Source organism: Delphinapterus leucas, chromosome 3 (assembly GCF_059928025.1).
Source record: "Delphinapterus leucas isolate spDelLeu-1000000601 "Yukka" chromosome 3, BTC_Dleu_Yukka2, whole genome shotgun sequence".
In the NCBI taxonomy this organism is placed as follows: domain Eukaryota; kingdom Metazoa; phylum Chordata; class Mammalia; order Artiodactyla; family Monodontidae; genus Delphinapterus; species Delphinapterus leucas.
In genome coordinates, this window is record NC_143131.1 from 34012700 (window position 1) to 34033729 (window position 21030).

Sequence of the window (21030 nt, forward strand, 5' to 3'; positions counted from 1 at the left end):
GAAGGGCAAAAGACATTCTTGTAATGTTAAAAATTTTGTAAAAAAATTTTTGTAGCAGTAGTTGAAAGTATGTTTGAATGATAAACTTGAGACTGTGAATCTTTGTTTGAGGAAACTACATAATTGTTTCAGACATTTTGTTGTAGGAAACTGCTTATTCAATCAAAAATGTAAGCTATGATTTTCATAGGAAGTTAATCTAATTAGCTGATCTTGTGATAATTAACAGTTGAGCTAAATCTTGCTTATCTATTAGGATTCTAATCAATTCTACCAGAATGAAAGACCAAGCAGATCCTCTTAGTATTAGAAACAGAGCTAAAGTCATTCTTCCTTGAAAAAAGTAAAATAATATGATTTCAGATGATTAGCTGTAAAAAGTGCAGAAACTCAGTTTTCTTAAACACTAGTAAAGTTAAAACTGCAAAATTAAAATTCAGTAAATACCATTTATGTAAATTTTAAAAATCCAAAACAACATTGAGTATTTTTTTAATTGGTATGGATGTATTTAGTACAAGTAAAAAATATGGACCAGAAGGATACACTCTAACTTAATGAAAGTGACTATAAGAGAAGGAGGGTGAAGGAAAGAAAGGAATAGGTGAGGGAGAGTAAGAGGTACAAAATATGAGTCAGGAGTATGGAATGTACAGTGTAAAGAATGTAGTCAATAACTACATAATATCTTATATGGTGACAGACGGTAACTAGACTTACCATAGTGATCATTTTGAAACGTATAGAAATATCGAATTACTATGTTGTGTAACAGGAACTAACATAGTGTTTTAGGTCGATTATACTTCAAAACCAACAAAATAAACAAACAAACTCATAGAAAAAGAGATCAGGTTTGTGGTGACCAGAGGCAGGGTTGGCAGGAGGGGGAAGTGGATGAAGGCAGTCAAAAAGGTAAAACTTCCAATTATAAGATAAATAAGTACTAGAGATGTCATGTACAACATGGTAAATATAATTAACACTGCTGTATGTTATATATGGAAGTTGTTAAGAGAATAAATCCTGAGTTCTCATCACAAGGAAAACATATATCTTTTTATATTTCTTTAATTTTGTTATTTATAGATGAGGTGATGGATGTTCACTAAACATTGTGGTAATCATTTCATGATCCATGTAAGTCAAATCATTATGCTGTACACCTTAAAGTTATACAATGCTCTATGTCAATTATATCTCAATAAAACTGGAAGAAGAAAAAAAAAAAGAAAGTGACTGTATCTGAGTAGTGTGGGAGAGAAGAATGGACCTGGGCTTTTTTAGCGGGAGAGGTGATGTGTTACAAAGTACTCTATTGTATCTGTGATTGTTTTTCTTATAAAAAGGTTCTGAAGTATTTACCTATATGTATACACACACATATATGTACATGATGAGTATATGTCCACCTGGATGTTTGTTATATTTCTGTAAGCTTTTCTCTTTATATGAATGGTGCTTTGTGACCATCTAGGGGGGTGGGATAGGGAGGATGGGAGGGAGGGAGACGCAAGAGGGAAGAGATATGGGAACATATGTATATGTATAACTGATTGACTTTGTTATAAAGCAGAAACTAACACACCATTGTAAAGCAATTATACTCCAATAAAGATGTAAAAAAAAAGTAATACAATCATTACTATTTATTATTTGTTTATAGTTCTGTTTAGATGTAGAGGAAGATTTTTAAACTGTGTGCTAAATGACACATAAAGGCTGATTTGTCCATTTCCACTATTCATTCAATCTTTATCCTCTGTTTATATGGATAATCTAGAAGTTTAGCGCAAATTAATTCAAGAGCTAGTTTTCAAATTAAATAACCCCCAAATGTATATTTTTGTCCTTAATAATATCAAACGAGTTGTTCTCACCTTCATAGATTTTCTATTTTCTGATTTCACAGGCAACTCCCTCAAACTTGTTTGGGCAGGAACACAAACATTGTCCATCCAGCAGAATCACACTCCCTCCATTTTGGCACGGTTGGCATTTTCTTACATTGAATTCATTGATGTAGTCTTCAATGGCTCTTTCCAAATTTTGTTTCTTTAGGTGTGCATCTTTTATTTTCACTGGAATCAGATCATATATCGGAGACAGCTGCAGGAGAGCAAAACATTTAATTTTAGGTCTTTTTCTATAGACAGAGCTTGTGCAGTATTTTTCACTAAATTATTTATTCATTGCTTCATTAATTCAACAAGGGCTTATTGAATGATAATTATTGCCAGACATGATGTTAGCTTTTAAGACTGCCGGTGATCAAAACTAGTCATGATCTCTGTAATCATGGAGATCCCATTATGGAGGTAAGGAGACTGATATTAAAATAATCATACAGACAAATTTAAAATGGAAACTGTGACTAGGTGCTATAAAGGATGGGTATATGTATTTTAACAATGAACAGTCAGGGATTTAAAGTTTTAGCAGGCTAATTTACTGACATATTGTGAATCCTTTTTGCTGCCTTTATTCTGCCTCCCCTTTTCCAGAAGGTAGGCAAGTGCTTGCGATCTCTTGTCTAAGAGGAGGCTTGTGTGTGATGCCAGTCCAGAATGCCCCTAAAGGCAAATACTTTATTGATTTTTTTTCTTTAAAAGCCTGAACTTATTGATAAATTTTTGTTGGGAGAAGGAGTGTGGGAAGAATGCCACCAAGGTGGGGCATTCCTTCAGTCCAGGAAGTGGGTCGAGTTAGCATGTACCTCAAGTAGCAGGAAACCATAGCTAGATCTCTAGCAGCTATTCTGGGAAGTAGCAAAATCTTTGGAGTGCCCCTAGGGAAAGTGGCTATCAAGGAAGAGGCTACAGCTTTATCAATGACTCCCATGCCCAATCTTGGCATGGAAAGTTTGCAACCACCTGACTTCAAGTGAACTTGTAAAGTTGAACAATGAGGTTATCAAGATGACCACCATGGACTAAATACTTACATATATCATATCTTCATTTCCCAGACAGAAGCATCAGGACAAGCAAGAGCTACCCTGAACCCCATCCAACAAATGAATGAAGGATGAATTTTCCAGCAGCATGGAAGGATGGGATCTCAATGTCAAATTTAATTATACTAAAATAAATGAAGTAAAATGATTTATTTTGTACACTTAAATTCCTGGAGTAAGATACATAGTTGCTACCATTGAATCAGGGAAGTTTGGAAAGGCTTTCCTGATAAAATGACTATGAAGTTGAGATTTGAGGGTGTTAAGACGGAAAGATTACTCTAGTAATACAGGGCAGAATTCAAAAAATGCTTAGTTATGTTACATATAAAACACATATAGAATATACAGGGCTATGTTTTATGTACATATGTAAAACATGTGTAGAAAACTTGTATCATATGTCTATTTAACGTAAGCAAATTTAATTGTGTGACTATAAAGGTGTTTGAGTAGATAAACTGTAAGAAATTGAGACCCTTTGGTGGCACAGTACTTTGAAATAAGAGACCACAAAATTTAGAAGCAATTGGAATAGAAAAACAAGATTAAAAAATATACCACAGGACTTCCATGGTGGCACAGTGGTTAAGAATCCACCTGTCAATGCAGGGGACACGGGTTCGAGCCCTGGTCCGGGAAGAGCCCACATGCTGCTGAGCAACTAAGCCCGTGCACCACAACCACTGAGCCTGCACTCTGGAGCCTGTGAGGCACAACTACTGAGCCCACATGCCACAACTACTGAAGCCTGTGCGCCTAGAGCCCGTGCTCCACAGCAAGAGAAGCCACCACAATAAGTCCATGCACCACAACGAAGACCCAATGTAGCCATAAATAAATAAATTTATTTTAAAAAATAGTTTATATATATATATATATATACACACACACACACCACAAATTCCTGCCAAAGAGTAATGATGGATTAAATAAAGTCAACTAATCCTTTTTCTGAGGACGATGAGAAAACCTGAACAAGTTAAAAATAAAATTAAAAAATTTCCTTGAAAGCCCTGGAAAGCTAACAAGGTAACAAAACATTACTAGGCCAAGATCTGGGAGGAGGTAGAAGTTCAGTGAGGTGAGCCCAGTACTTCTGGGTCGCTAGTCCCCTTGACACATTTCCTAAATCAGGAAGAGGCAGTCAAGGAGCTAAGAGGTAGAGCAGCACATTACTGGGCTGGGGAAAAAAGGTTGGAATTCAGGACAGCAAAGGTAAAAAAGCTGTGCTTTGGGTTGGGTCCCAAAGGACTGCAGCCCTAGAAGTAAAAGGGAACTGGAATTGAGGTGGTCCTGGCAAAGACTGCAGCTGGTTTTAAAATAATCCTGAGTCATTAGTACCCCAGAGGCTTTTCAGATACAAATATATATTTCTTTTGAAGACAATAAAAGCATCTCAGGCCTTAAGCTACTCTGATAGCAATTTTTAAAGTATAATATCCAGCCCACAATAAAAGTAACTAGGTACACAAGGAAATGAGCCAACGTGAATGAGAATCAGTAGAAATAATAGAAATGAGAAACAGAGCTTGGGAATGCCAAGATTTGAGTTATCAGATGTAGACTTTAAAACAGCTACGTTTACGTAAGCATAAGAGACAAGATTAAAAATTTTAGCAGAGAACTGAAAATTATTTTTAAAAATAGAAGATTTGAAAAAAAATAAACAAAGAGAATTGGAATTTGCTATTATAATATACAAATTAATGGACTGGTTAAATAGTAGATTTAACACAACTGAAGTAAAGTTAATGAATTGAAATATAGGTTAGAAGAAGATATTGATAATGAAGCATGAAGAGATACAAAGCCAGGAAATACAGAAAGACAATCGGAAACATAAAAGAGAGAGTGAGGGGATTCCCTGGTGGCGCAGTGGTTGAGAGTCTGCCTGCCGATGCAGGGGACACAGGTTCGTGCCCCGGTCCGGGAAGATTCCACATCCCGTGGAGCGGCTGGGCCTGTGAGCCATGGCCGCTGAGCCTGCGCGTCCCGAACCCGTGCTTTGCAACGGAAGAGGCCACAACAGTGAGAGGCCCGCGTACCGAAAAAAAACAAAAAAAGCCATAATATTTTACTATTTTTTGAACTTCTCCAAGAAGATAAATTTAAAAAGTGTTTCATGGTGGACTAACTATGGTTGCCTTCTGCTTAGGCAGAATATTGATATGAAAAGTCCAGGCTTTCAATTCATGAAGAAAGAAACATAGAGATATTTTAGATGGAATGCCCACCAATCTAAAAATCTGGGGGTCAATAGTTGACCTTGAAAATAGGATAAAACTATATTTTGCATCCAGCCAGTAGGACTGTGCCAACAGAGTTGATGAAGGTTTTTGAATAGTTCTAGTAAATCTTCAGCAGATACTTTACTGACTTGAGATTTTAAAAGTCAGCTCTAGAATGTGATGGACTCTTATTAAGACCTCCTCAGAGAACAGTCTTGGATCCGTACAAGGACAGTTGAACTCCCTTTGTAGAAATGAGAAGACAAGACACTTTAGGTGTCCATCTGAATGTAAACATCCACCTAAATCAATTTTTTTCTTGTTTGTTTGTTTTGGCCAGGCAGCCTGTGGGATCTTAGTTCCCTGACCAGAGACTGAACCCAGGCCCTTGGCAGTGAAAGTGTGGAGTCTTAACCAACTGGACCGCCAGGGAGTTCCGAATCAATTCTTTTTTTATTTAAGATCTTCTGAAACAGATTTATTTCACTGAGTTCAAGATAGTGAATTTAAATATTATTTAAATATGACAAAATAAAAGGGGTCTCTTCTGATTTTAATTTTATATATGGGCATGCTAATTTGGACAACTATTTTCCTCTCTTTGTCCTAGTTTTGGGACAAAATATGTGAAGACTCTCACAGACGTGCTCGCATATTTACAACTGGGTAGATTTCCACAACCTAAAGGGAGAGTACATTACAATTTTCCAGTTTCTGAGTTTCTCTCTCACATAAATGAAGTTGTTTTGGTGGTTTCACTCACTCTTTAAAGACAATAATGAAGAATGAAGGAACACAATTCTCTGATAACTAGTCCTATCAAAAATGTCAACATGTTGGACTTCCCTGGCAGTCCAGTGGTTAAGACTCCACACTCCCATTGCCAGGGGCATGGGTTTGATCCCTGGTCAGGGTACTAAGATCCCGCATGCTGTGTAGTGCGGCAAAAAAAAAAAAAAAAGTCAACATGTTTATAACTCAAGTTAATCAAAAGGAAGTAGGGGACAATCAAAGATAAATTTGACCCGAGGGAAGAAAATTGTGAAACATACAGGGAAAATTGAAAGCTATAGAAGAAAGTAGGAAAAATACTTTCTAATAATTTCAGGAACAAAACAGCAATAAAGGAAAACACATAGCCTTTATAGTTAGTTTGGGGAGAGAATGGTGAGGCTAAGTAACATTGGCATTTATATCTTTATAATTATAATGTAGCTTTTTCCCCTTAGGAATAAGCACCAAGACTGTAAAGTCCCAAAAGTTTTATAAACGGAAGACTATTATAATCAAGACACAAAAAGGAAAGGATTTCCTGACCATGAGAACTGTTCACTCTTGGTCTTATTTTCTGAGAACTTATGAACTTCCCTTTCACAAAGGCCCTTGAAAAATACAATTCTCCTGTGTTGGAAGTGGTGGTATGATGTCACCTGAAGGCAAGGGACAACTGGGGCAGAAGGAAGGGAACTAACAATTTCTGTGCAACTATTTTGTACCAATCTGTGCTATAGTCTCTATACAAGGAATCACATTAAATCCTCAAATAAACATGGAGCCCTGGAGAATTCAGTGTTGCAGAAGTCAGAAAATATTACACATCTAGTGAGGAGCAGAGACTCAAACTCAGCCCGGTTGGTCTGATGCCCCCTCTGTGCCTTTCTTCTACACCATGCTTCTTTCGGGGATGGGACGGGAGTGCATTTGGATGCTCACGTCTCTTTCAGATGAAGTTAACTGTTCATCTGAACCAGCAATTACATTTAGTAAGAAAATGACAAAATCTTCTATTTGAAAATAAATATTTCTTACTTTTTGATTTATGAGCACTGGAGCATCGTTTAAGGAAGAGGCCCAATTTACAAAGTCAGTCACATTAATCACCCTGGCTCCTTTGAGAAGCTTCTCTTTCAGTTCAGTTGCATATTTTCTTGTTCCTCCTCTTATGAATGAAATAACATCATCGATGAGGCTTTCACTCATGATGTTTTCTGAGAAGAGAAAGAAGGTATAAGTGAAGCATGTATAGTTCTGTGACATCTGATAGACATTTATTGAACCCCTTTCATAAGGTATAGTCTAGTACATTTATTGAATTTTACTTATAAATATTACTTATGTAATTTTTTTCACCCCAAATATCCAAGGGTCATTTTTATTAGTAGTCAGTTATAGATTTCAATCATTTTTTAAAGAAAATATAAATGGTATGATGCTTGAGATACATTAATAATTTAAAGTTCATCACCTAAGCACATGCACACATGGGAACACGACTCTTGATTGGATACATTTGTTGTTGCAGACTTAGCTTCATAATTATATTTTGTATAAGTTTGCTTTAAACTATTTTAATATTATAAAAAACTTCAGAGCATAAAAAAGAATAAAGTAAAAAGCATAATTTCTTTCCACCCCAATTTTTACGTTATTTCTCCCTCAGTCTCTCCCAGACTAAACCGCTTTAAAAAAGTTTTGGTGAATCATTTAGAGTTGTGAATTTTTTGAACTAAAAGTAATTTCAAGGTGATTTTTGTTCATCCTGCCTTATTTCTATAGATGAGAAGACTGAGCCTCAGAGAGATGGAGTGACTAGCCCAAGGTCACACAGTAAGCTTAATGGCCAAATTTTGAAATTATGACATTTGATGGCAAGGTCAGTTTTCTTTTCACTTCATCAGTAGTTTCCAAGCATGGCCACATGTTAGTGGCTGGTATGCTTTTAAAAATATTAGGTTTTCCTCTCTTCTACTTCTCCACTATCAGCTGACCCTTTTTTTTTTTTACATCTTTATTGGAGTATAACTGCTTTACAGTGGTGTGTTAGTTTCTGCTTTATGACAAAGTGAATCAGCTATACATATACATATATCCCCATATCTCCTCCCTCTTGCGTCTCCTTCCCACCTCCCTATCCCACCCTTCTAGGTGGACACAAAGCGCTGAGCTGATCTCCCTGTGCTCTGTGTCAGCCGACTCTTTAAATCACTCTTCAAGTGAGTCTCAAGCATTTGTATTTCTGAGAATGCTCTCAAGTATTTCTGATTAGAGTAAAAATTGAGAACTCCAGCACTACCTCATGCTTATAAATCTGCTAATGATTAGCAACAGAAGTAATATTTATATCAAAAAAATTATCTTTTTAAAAATGTTATGCACTGATTTAATGTTAAGGCTGGATTAGGTATTTTCTTTTTTCACCCAGTTTTATTGAGATATAATCACATACAATACTGTATAAGTTTAAGGTGTACAGCATGATGACTTGACATACATATATATTGCAAAATGATTATCACAATAAGTTTAGTTAACATACATTACCTCATATAGTTACAGAAATTATTTTTTCCTTGTGATGAGAACATTTAGGATCTATTCTCTTAGCAGCTTTCAAATACATCACACAGCAGTGTTAACTATAGTCATCAGGTTGTACATTACATCCCCAGTACTTATTTATCTTATAACTGGAAGCTTGCACCTTTTGACCAATTGGGTGAAGGTGAGTTAGGGATTTTGAGTCAGGTGGAATATTGAGTTAGGGAGATGGCTTTGGCCTTCTCTTTTCTTGATGGACACAGACAGAACTGCCACTAGGCCATTTGGAAGCTTTGTTTAAATTAGGGGAAAAAAAGAAAACTTTCCTCAAGATATTTTTCTATCATCGGGCTTCTACCATTGCCATGATAAAAATACAAATCTACAATGACCACAGTGTGAATGGCTGTATTCCCCAGAGCTGTGCAGTTCACGACCTGCACAATGATGATACCATTGAATACATGTCCCCAGGTTACTTGTGTTTATAATGGTTTGGGAACCACTGTGAAGGTAAAATAGCTTTTGGGAATTCCCTGGCAGTCCAGTGGTTAGGACTCTGTGCTTTTACCACCGAGGGCCTGGGATCAGTCCCTGGCCAGTGAACTAAGATCCCACAAGCTGGTGTGGCTTGGCAAAAAAAGAAAAAAAAAAAAGATAAAATAGTTTTTAAGCACTTTCGGTTTGTTGTTGTTGTTGTTGTTTTTTATAAAGAGGGGAGACAATAAAGAAGGCTCATAGTGACAGGGCAGTGCTCATTGACCTTTCCTCCTTCTTTTCGCCCTAGTAAGTTAGGCCATACTTACCAATTTTACCATCACCCCTCTTTAAGCAACTGTCTGAATTAATATTTCCTGTGATTTCAATTCCAGCATTCAGAGATAAATCCAGATTAAACCCGAGGCATCTCTGTATATCCCTTAGTTCAACACCTGTTTAATATATTTAGTTAGAAATTATTAGATTATGTCTATCAACATCATAAATAAATTCTAATTTTGCTATTTTGTAAGAAACATACTTACTTGGATTCCTAGACATTATTACTGAACTCAAATGCAAGGTTATATCTGCCCTGCTTTGCCCTCATATTAGAATCTAATGGTCTCCTTTGACTTTGCTTGTCAACTTAATGGTGAAGGACCGATAAATTTACCCTTTGTTAAAAGGGACATGAGTCAGACAAGGGTGGCTATAGTCCATCCTTACCTCTAATGCCATAAAAGGGAGACAATATCTAACATGTATTGAATGATTGTATGCCCAGCATCATTCTAATCATCTTGTGTAAATCAACTAATTTAATCCTCTCATTGACTTTCTGAGATAAGTTTTATTATTATCCTCATTTTACAGATGAGCATGAGGAATAACAAAGCAGTTAAGGAACCTGCTGATGGTACTCAATTAGTAATTAGCCAAGTAGGTATTAGAAACAAGAGCTGTCTGGCTATTAAGCACTTCTCTGTATCAACTTCATAATTTGGTCATGGGATGCATCAACATCTCCTGATCCTCTTTGGAAGACTCAGTTCATCATTGAGATAGCTAGTTCGTTGCTTTGGGCAGATGGCTTAAATATATGACACTTTATTCTGGTCCTACTAATGCTGTTTAGTAGACATTGGTCTTGGGAGCTGACTCATTGTGGTGTGTGGCTGCTCCAGTTATAACGAAGAAAACTCCCAATATTTACTCAAGTATATAATTTATTGTCTATTCTCCTGATTTAAAAGAGGAAATTATTTCTTCATTTTAAGAGTAACTTCCCAGGTCTGAGCTCATTGATCATATCAGTTTTTGCTCTTATTTATCATTTCAGATCACACACACACATACACACACATATACAAACACGTGGTTGTTTGTCCTGGAAGCCAAAATGCTCTACGAAAAAGGAAAGGGAGAAGTTAAGTTAATCCCAGGATCCCATGGTGAGATGTAGAAGTAGAGATCTGAGGCATTTAGTCATTCATTCATTCAACGAGTATCTTTTGTGTATCCACAATTACTGAGAACTTAAGAAATATCCAGTGGAATTTCCCATGGTAAAGGAGGAGGGAGGATAAAAATGGAAGATAATGCTAGAAATTCAGAATACTAGATTTCCAACCTTAACCTAAGAAGCATGAGAATTCTGATTCGAAGATGAGGATGAAAATACCTAAGTGAGACCCTAAAGCTTAGATTCTCTACCTCAGCTGTGGACCTCTCCACGACCAGACGGAGTCTGGATGCCCCAAACTGGAGGACGTGGCTTGGACCTTGGGTGTGGCAAAGCAGAGAAGTGAGAAGAATGACTTCCTCTTCAAGACCCAGAGTCCACCTAATGATCTTTGTCTACTAAGGCCAGAAGGTAAGTAGATATAAGTAGGTAGCTCTGAGTTGTCCAAGATGAAAGATTTCAGCCCATGGAGTTTTTTCACCAAAGCAACTCTTAGCCTGAAGAGTTCTTTGTGTTTTGATCACCCTTGCTGATCCTTTCTCTTCTGATTTTCAAGTTACTCAAGACACATTCCTCTTGTGCCCCTCTCCCATGTGATATCTATCAATATAGCCTACTGGGCAGGGCTCCTAGAGACCCCATTATGCCATCTTACTGGAATAACCTTGTGAGGCAGTATAAACCAAGAAACCTCACACTCTACTCCCCTGGAAATGCATCTACCAGCCCAAGACTAGACTGAGGCATCAAGAGCAACTGGTTCTGGCCATTCATATTTGTTTCATCCTTAAAGGGTTTATCCACGGTGGGGACAGTGTCAGGCTTTAAGATCAGAGCTGAATCCCATCTTTTGCTTGACACAGCCAGAGGCTAAGGAGAAAGAGCTATGGAAGTGCTTTTGGCAACACTTCCTTCCCTAAGAGACACAACCCAAATCTTTGAGGGCAGAGAGAGGAGCTATGCTGGCATCTTTCACCTCTTTAAAGAGTGCTGTAACTAAGCCTTAATTAATCACAAAATAAATATTAAAACTTATTAACATAGAAACTTGGCATCTAGTTTATTCTTAAAAGGCTTTGAGGAAGTCTTTAGGTCAGGATGGTAATTATGTAGCACATAGGCCTATTCTGTGCATATAGCAGACACTGATGATCAATCATAGACTCTTTTCCATGATTCAAGTGTGGTCAGAAACCTATTTATGGACCCAATTCAACCACCACCCCATAGTTAGAATTGTCATCATATGAGGTAAAACGAATTTTCCACTCTTGCTTTAGACTTACATGTTGTTAACATTGTTTCTTCCTTCCTCTCTTAGAGAAAATTTAGAACATTTCCTTTCCAATTCTGAAGAATGCTTTGGAAGATAATTGGCATACATATAATTGAACCAGTCTATGGATTAAGCAAGAGGTTATGTAAATGATGCCTTTTGTACTTTTCACTTTTTAAATAGTACTTCACTAAAAGCAGCACCACCAAATAATATTATATTGCAGTACGATTTTGTGCGTTTCTCAGTAGTGCTGCTGAGAAGTGCAGGGCCAAGTCATCTTGTTTGAGGTGGAAGTCAATTTGCTGTTTGATAGGAGTTCAGAGGCCAAAGGGCAGGGAGAGAGTTCTCTCAAAGAAGCAGGTTACAAAACTCTACTTTAACCATTGGAAGAGGATAACACTAGAAATAGTTGATGGTTACAACAATGTTGGAAGTTAGAACTCTATTTCTAGCTATACCTTTCTGGTTCATGGAAGCTTTATCCAAAACATATATTAGTTCATAGAGTCCTCCTAGAGACCCAGAGCTACTGTAGTGGGTTCCATAGGTTTCCAAAAATGCAAAATATTCCCCCTTTTCATAGGTAGCTGGTAGAGCTTTTATAGAATCCAAGAAAGTTGTTGCCAGCATGACGTCCCGAGTTCTCATCACAAATCTTCCCAGGTGAATGACTCCTTTTACATGCAGAAATACTTTTTCCTTTGTTGTAGAGTCAAAGAAAAGAAATATGAGTTTTATCACCATTATTTTGAATTCAAAAATCACAAAATTTAGAATTTCCATAGTCAATACGTTTTTAGCAGTGACCGCAAGATATTGCTTTAACCCGCTTGGAATGGCAAATTTAAAATCATATCAAAACTGTTGATGAAGATGTGCGGAACCTGGAACTCTCTCACAGTGCTGGTGGAAGGGTAAAGCGGTACAACCACTCTGGAGAACTGCTTGGTAGTTTCTTGTAAAAGTCAACACACATCTACCCCAATGGCCAGCAACTTCACTTCTACGTAAGATGAGTAAAAGAGTAGTTCACAAAAAGATCTGTATGAGACTTTTATAGTGGCTTTGGTCAGAATAGCTTAAAATTGAAAATGATAGATGTCCACTGACAGGGGAGTTAATAGACAAATTGTAGTCTATTCACACAAAGGAATACTAGTTAGCAATAAAAGGGAACAAACTACTGATACAGGCAACGATATAAATAAATCTCAAAAATATTATACTGAGGGCTTCCCTGGTGGCGCAGGGGTTGAGAGTCCACCTGCCGATGCAGGGGACACGGGTTCGTGCCCCGGTCTGGGAAGATCCACATGCCGCGGAGCGGCTGGGCCTGTGAGCCATGGCCGCTGAGCCTGCGCGTCTGGAGCCTGTGCTCCGCAACGGGAGAGGCCACAACAGTGAGAGGCACGCATACCGCAAAAAAATACATATATATTATACTGAGCGAAAAAGTCAGGCACCAAAGAGTATATACTGTAAGATTCTATTTATATGAAGTTGTAGAACAGGTGAAACTAAGCTGTGGTCAGAGAAATCTGGTCAGAGTTGCCTCTCAGGCAGTAGGGGATTGATGCAAAGGGCATGAAGGAATTTTCTTGAGGTGATGGAAATATTCTACATCTTGTTTAAGGAGGTGGTTACAAAGGTGGATACAATAGTCAAAACTCATCATGGAACTAAATGCTCAAAATATTTTCATTTTATTGTATGCAAATTACACCTCCCTAAGTTGACTTAAAAATGTTAACAATGGAAGGAAATGTAGACGCTATATACGAAGCCCAATTTTATTTTACACATGAGGAAACTCTGATACAAAGGTATCAAATTATTTTCCCCAAATCACACAGAGTCTGTGGTAGAGATTTGTCCCAAAAACCTAGGTCTCAGGTCTCTCTGTGCCTTCTACTAAGTCCTCTCAGTTTTTGATAACAGGAGGGACAGATAATATTTTAAGCTGTGGCTTTCAAGCTAATCTAAACACCTCAGCAGTTAATGTTCCCAGGGATGATGGCTTAAATTTCCAAAGGAAAACTGGGGCGGTCACAAAGAACTTTTTGATTTAATGCTATAGACTGTCCTGGCCAAAACTAAACTACAACTGACATCCACGATTTTGTGGAAGGTTCTTTTGAAGTTCTCCTGCTGTAGCTGTGGTTAGCACGTGTTGATCGCATAGGAGTTTAATACGCTTTATTATTTTTTTAAAGGTACATCTTGGTGTATACAAACATCACACCAAACTTTTTATGTTTTAGAAGCACAATTGTTCACACTGCATGACTTAACTTTAGGCGATTTTGGGTGATTCAGTATCTAACAAAAATCTTAAAGAAACTTACTCCATATATATATGTTCTCCACCTGATGACTTGCATAATAATTCTTAATGCAACCTCAAAGATGCACAAAACATGTTTGGAATCCCTCTCGTTTTTGCTAAAATTAGGTGTATCTTGTCAGAAAGACATTGTGTTCTTTGACTCAACTTATTTTAGAGGTAGATCTTAGATTATTCCCAGCCAGATATACTCTTGTTTCTTCCATCTTAAAGGCATAAAAATAATCTCTTGGCCTTACTTGTTCGGCCGTTTGCCACTAATTTCTTCACCCTCATTAGAAGTAAAATTCCTTTAAAGAGTTTTCTGTACTAGCTCTTTCTAATTCCTCTCTTCCCAGTTTCTCTTAAATCTAACCCAGTCATGCTGCTGCCTTCACTACTCCAACAAAACTTCTCTTTTGTTCAAAACCTCTTCTGAGGGTCACCAGTGACCTTCACAATGCTAAAGCCGGTGCTTCTTAGTCCTCATCTTTCACATATTAGCACATTTGACACAGTTCATCACTCTTTTCTCTTCGATAGAATTTATTTACTTTTTGTTATCTAGGGTAGTTCTTCTCAAAATGTACAGTGTGAACAAATCACCTAGAGAATCTTTTTAAAACACAATTTTAATTCAGTAGGTCTGGGGTAGGGTCTGAGAACCTAACTTCCCAGTGATGTTGTTGCTGCTGGTCCATGGACCGCACTTTGAGTAGCAAGGTTCTAAAGCATTACACTGGCCACATCTTGCTTTCCTTCACTCCTCTTTCTTCAGACCTCTTTCTATTGAAGTTCCCTGAGTTTAGTCTTTGATCTTCTCTTTTCCATCCACACTAACTTCATTAGTGGTCTCACCAAAGCCTATGACTTTAAGCACCTTCTATATATTAACAACTCTGAAACTTAGAGCTTAATCCCAGACCTCTTTCTCAAATTCCAGACTCATAACATCAACTTCCTATTTGATATCTCCAGTGGAATGTCTAATAGACATCTCAAACTTAATCTAACTAAAATTTAACTACTGGTCTTCTTCTCCAAACCTGCTCTACCTGAAATTTTCTCCATCTCAGTTGATAGCAACTCCATCTTTCCGGTTGCTCAGGCCAAAAACTTTGGCGTTTGTAGAATCATGTTTGACTCTACAACTGTCCTTTCTGAACTGTCCTCATCCCTCACCTGGATCCTTGCAATAGTTTTAACAAACCTTCTTCCTTTTGCTCTTAACTTTCATAATCTCTTCTCAACAGTATCCAGAGTAATCACTGAAGATATATTAGAATATGTCAACCTTCTATTCAAAACATTCCAATGGTCCCTCATGTCACTCACTGAAAAAACCAAACTCTTAGAACAGGCTGTGAGGCCCTTTATGATCTGATTAAAGGTAACCTCTCTAACCTTTTCTCCTTCTGTTCACTTTGGCCCAATGGGCAGGTATGTTCCCATCCTAGGGACTTGTCTTTAATAGATCCTTCTGCCAGATATATCATCCCAAATATAACTATTTGACTATTTCCTCTCCTTCAAATCTTTATTCAGAGCTCATCTCCTCAGTGAAGCCTACCCTAAGCTGCTTTTTTAATACTGCCATCTGCCCAGGAGTCCTGATTGCCATTATGCTACTCTACATTTCATTTTATTCTATAGCATCTATCATTTTCTAAATACTATATAGCTTCCTTTTTTACTGTTATGTTTGTTTCTGTCTATCTCCCCCTGCTAAACTTTCAGCTCCACGAGAAGAATCTTTATGAGTTTGGTTCACAAATGTATTTTAAGCACGTGGAACAGTGCCTGGCCACATAGCAAGTCCACAATTAAATATTTGTTGAATGACTTAAAAGATTTTCCAACTGCACCCTTTGGGTGAGTGTGCATGTGGATATAGAGGCAATGTATTGATCAACCCATTATACAATTAGGCATAGTATAAGTACTAAGAGTGAATGAGTATTATTTTTTAAGTGGAAGAAGGGTATCTAAATAGGTGACTGTGTTATCAGAAAAGAAAGAGTGAGCATTTTACCAGCATCATACTGACTACAGAAAGTATATTCTGTATTTATTCCAAAGGCAATGAAACAAACTTCTAAATCTGGCTTAAATATTAAAAAACAAACACATTTTCAAAGTCTCAAATTAAAGGTATGATTACAAAGTAAGCAGACCAATTTCATATGCAATGTGTACAATTTCATGGCATCGTTACTCTAGAAATACACTTTACAGTAAGTAAATAGCCATCATTCTAAGACATTACAGTGAATTACCAAAATTCCTTAGTATGATTTTTCATTGTACTTCTGAAGAGAATATAAATTAAACAGTCTATCACCACAATCTCAGTGAAAAAGCATGCTCTGAATTCCCTTTGTTTTTTTTGGCTGTGCCACGCGGCATGTGGGATCTTAGTTCCCTGGCCAGGGATCAAACCCGTGCCCTCTGCAGTGGAAGCACGAAGTCTTAACCACTGGACCACCAGGGAAGTCCTAAAAAGTACGCTCTGAACTCTTAATATGCTTGATCTGTTGACAGCCACAAACATCTCACCCACTTATTACTGCTATACTGAAGAGATTTTTCTCCAGTTAGCATTCTTCTTCTGGGCCTTCAAACTACCTACACATTTGAGGATTTGTTGAGTATTATTTTTCTTTCTCTTATGCGCTCTATCTGCTCTAAACGATTAAACTTAAAAGAGGACATTTGGTTAGTTTGAAAAATATTCCATTATATTCTCTATATTAAACGTTTGGTCTTACCTTCTTCAAAGAAGATGACAACAACAGTTTGTAAGATTCATTTTTGGAATATGTAAATCGGAAGGTACCCTTGGCATTTAAAAGACTTGAAAAGTCTTTTTTGTCAGAAGGTTCTGAATCTTTACTTTCAAACTGTCCAATTGCTTCATGAGGTGTGTATTTTATAGATAAATCTGCATTAAAATTTGATTTCTTCTCTTGGATGATACTTCTGAATACTTGCATCTGTTCATCATAATGTTCAGTTCTGAAATTTTTGTCGGCTTTGGTCTAAAAGAGAATAGCAAAGTGTTTTTGAAAACAACATACAAAAAAAACACCCAAAATAAACAGGAAAAGACAAAAATCAGGCAACTTATTTGAAAGGGAGTAGAACAAAGAAGTTGAGCCACGGCAAGAAAGTGAGACTGCGAGGGTTCAAATACAGATCTGATGACTTTGAGAACATTACACGATAACCTCTCTGTGCCCAGTCTGATTCCTAGTGTGTAAAATAGGGATACTCACCATACCTGGACCAAAGATTGTTATAAGGAGTCAATGAAATAAAGCATATGAAGGACTTAGAACATAGCAAGCTTTCAAGAGTTAATATATTAATAATTAAAAAGCAAGTTGCATAACAGATCAGATGCACAATATACTCCCATCTGTGTAGAAAAAGAAGGAGAGAAATGATAAAGCTAAGCCTTCCTGAAGCCTTGTGGACCAGGCACTGTTTTAAACATTTTATACATGTTAATTAATATAAGTAGAAAGGCCAGGACTTGAGCCCTGAACTGCCTCCTAACGTTTACACTCTACTGCTTATTTAAAAAAAAAAAAGCCGTTATGTACATAGAAAATTACCGGAAAAATAGACAAATCATGGAGTGATAACCCTGGGTAAGGGGAACTGTGAGTAAATGTATATCTGGAGTGACAGCAGGCTTGCTTTTTCTTGCATCATCTTTTATGTGGTTTGGACTTTATTTATTTATTTACCACACTCATTTTTGCATAAAAAAACTAAGTAACCTAGTTAAAAATTAAAACCTTCAATTAAAACAAATGAACTTATTTACAAAACAGAAACAGACTCACAGACATAGAAAACAAACTCATAGTTACCAAAGAGGAAAGGAGCGGGGAGGGATAAATGAGGAACTTGGGATTAACAGATACACACTACTATACGTAAAATAGATAATCAACGAGGTATTACTTATAGCACAGGGAACTATATTTAATATCTTGTAATAACCTATAATGGAAAAGAATTGAAAAAGAATAAAACTGAATCACCTTCCTGTATACCAGAAACTAACACAACATTGTAAATCAGCTATACTTCAATAAAACAAAGAAAGAAACAAATAAAAACTTTCTTTGCCAACTTGGTTATTGTCAGGCATCAACGGGAGGGCTGTAAATCTCAACAAACTCTCTTTCCAGAGGTCCTCTGTAACAGGCTGCAACTCTTGTCCGGAAAGAGACACTCATCTCTTCAGTCAGTGGAACAGACTGGACTCAGTGGCATGCACTGGGTGACTGTTCTGCACGAGGAATGCTGTGGTCTGAATGTTTATGTCTCCCCTTAAATCCATATGTTAAAATCCGAATGCCCAGTGGGATGGTATTAGGAGATGGGGCCTTTGGGAGGAGCCTTCTTGAAGAGATTCGTGCTTTTATAAAAGTGACCCCACAGAGCTCCCTAGTCCCTGCCAACCATGTGAGGATACAACGAGAAGTCTGTAACCCAGAAGAGGACCCTCACCCGACCCTGCTAGTGCTCTGATCTGAGACGCCCAGCCTCCAGAACTGTGAGCAATAAATTTCGGTCGTCTCTAAGCTACCTGGTCTCTGGTATTTCGTTATAGCAACCCAAACAGACTAAGACAAGAAACCTAAAGTCACCATCTAATGGGAAAGACTAAAACGTATATAATTTTCATTAAAGAAAGGCATGCTGGGAAAAATGCTCAATGCAAAGGGAAGAGTAGCCTAACCATGTCACTTCCCTGTTTAAAATCTTTCCACCTTCCCACTGCCTTTAAGATAAAGTCTAAACTAGACTTATTCCAAGTTAATCTCTCCCTGACTGTACTCCAGCCCTCTGACCTCCTTTCTATTTCCACAGCCTATGCTTCTTCCCACCACAGGTTTACTTTCTGGAATGTTCCTTAATCCCCCAGCCTCCCCCAGCCTCCCATAACACAGACATTATACACACTCACACACACATACTATATACCCCTGGCCTGGTGAATCCCTACTTCTATTTCAAGTCTCAGCTTAACCATCACTTCTTTAGGGAGACTTTTACTGATCCCACAGACTAACAAATCTGTTTCCTATAAGCTCTCATAATGGCTTTTTTTTTTTTTTTTTGCGGTACGCGAGCCTCTCACTGCTGTGGCCTCTCCCGTTGCGGAGCACAGGCTCTGGACGCGCAGGTTCAGCGGCCATGGCTCACGGGCCCAGCTGCTCCGCGGCATGTGGGATCTTCCCGGACCGGGGCACAAACCCGTGTCCCCTGCATCAGCAGGCAGACTCTCAACCACTGCGCCACCAGGGAAGCCCTATAATGGCTTATTTAATAGACCTTCAGATGGTAAACTCCAAGAAGTCACGGACCACATCCATCTTACCCACATGCCTCCATAGCCTCACCACTTAGTAAAGTGCCTGGCAAAAAGTAGATTATAATAAAGACGTATTAAATTTAATATGCAGATCCAATACAGCTAACAATAGTAACTCATATGTATTGAGTGCTTACTCTCTGCCAGCAGCTGTTCAAAGTGTTTTATGTAGAATAAATATTTAACTTCCTACCTTTAAGGTAATTTCTATAATTATCCCCATTTTACAGATAAGAAAACATAGGTTAAAAAATTTGTCCAAGATCATACAATCATACAGCTAGGAAGTGGCCCAGCCAGCAATGAAACCCAGGAAGTCTGATTCCAGGGTGGAGCTGTTCATTCTTATGCCATACTGCCAAAGAGGGCTTGACAAGTTCTAAGTGGTAAAATGAAGAAAGGATTCATGGAAAATGTTGCCCTGAACATGGCCTTGGGAAAAAAAAAAAAAAAAAAAATATATATATATATATATAAAAAGGCGATTCAGTTTGCTGTACACCAGAAACTAACACAACATTGTAAATCAACTATACTTCAATTAAAAAAAAAAGAAAGAAAAAAATAAAAAAGAAAAAAAAAGAAAAAAAAAGAAAGAAAAATGAATAAGATTTCTATTGCCTTGAAATCTAAGACTAGTAGAAGCAAATGAAGACAATCCCACTCAGTCTTCCATGATGAGAAGTGCCAAAGCTGAGCAAAATGGCACCAGGAAACCACGTCTCCCTCACTCTTCTAGAAGGCTAAGGTCTTCTTAGCTCACTGGCTTCTAATTGGTTGCAGGATAGGAGTGGCGTAATTTGTAGGCTCTTGCACTTATACCTGAACTGGTTAGAAAGGAACTGGCACTGGGCAGGGATCAACTTAGCAGTGTGAAGGATTGCTTGCAGGTATAAGGGAATGTTGGTCAGGGTGTCAATTAGAACGTTGTTGAATGGTCCTCTTTCACTAATGCTAGGATGGTAGTAGTGAGTAGAGTCTGAAACAGTGAGGGTGGGGTCACCCCAGAAAACCTAAAGACAAGAGCTGGATTGAAAAGCCAAAAATCCATCCATCAAAAAGAAGTCTGAGCTGAACAACAGGCATTCAGAGGTGGACAAATATGTAGAATCGTTTTGAAGAGAAGAACAAAAGTCTTTGAAGAGAGGTCAAGAAGCAAGATTATAGAAATTAGGAAGACACACAGATGGAAACAAGTTTCTTTATGAGAACCAAATGAACAGATGTTGGAGAAGCAGAAATCAGAGAGAGGGGCAAGGGTGCTTACATCTTCCAGGAGGCCAGGCATATTATAGGAGTTAGTGAAATCTATCCTGTTTAAAGGTTTATCAGCTAATGCTTCTTGAAAAGAAATAAACATTACTCTGGCACTGGGAGTGGAGGAGATAGAACACCTCAACACACATTCCAAAGTTCAAATTGAGGAGGCTTGGAGAGCAAGCGGGAATAAAAGGTAAAGAGAAAACTGTTAAAGACGCCACTAAGATTTTGTATGTACAAATAAAGGATAAAACCATATACTATTTACTATTATTATTAAAGCCATCTCTCACTAATTGAGAGAAGGAACCAGGAAAGAGCAGATT

General features: G+C 37.7%; 1 protein-coding gene across 1 annotated transcript in view; it reads right to left on the reverse strand.

Annotated features, from left to right (window-relative positions):
• Window positions 1-505: 505 nt before the first annotated feature.
• The window catches only part of C9 (complement C9), a 47489-nt gene continuing 26964 nt past the window's right edge, over window positions 506-21030 (reverse strand). Inside the window, exons 6-10 of the mRNA XM_022598762.2 lie at window positions 16821-17090; window positions 12188-12428; window positions 9312-9437; window positions 6997-7175; window positions 506-2109 (exon numbers count right to left, since the gene is read on the reverse strand). Coding sequence (XP_022454470.2) covers window positions 1894-2109; window positions 6997-7175; window positions 9312-9437; window positions 12188-12428; window positions 16821-17090 — 1032 coding nt within the window. The 3' untranslated portion in view covers window positions 506-1893. The remainder of the gene's footprint in view (window positions 2110-6996; window positions 7176-9311; window positions 9438-12187; window positions 12429-16820; window positions 17091-21030) is intronic.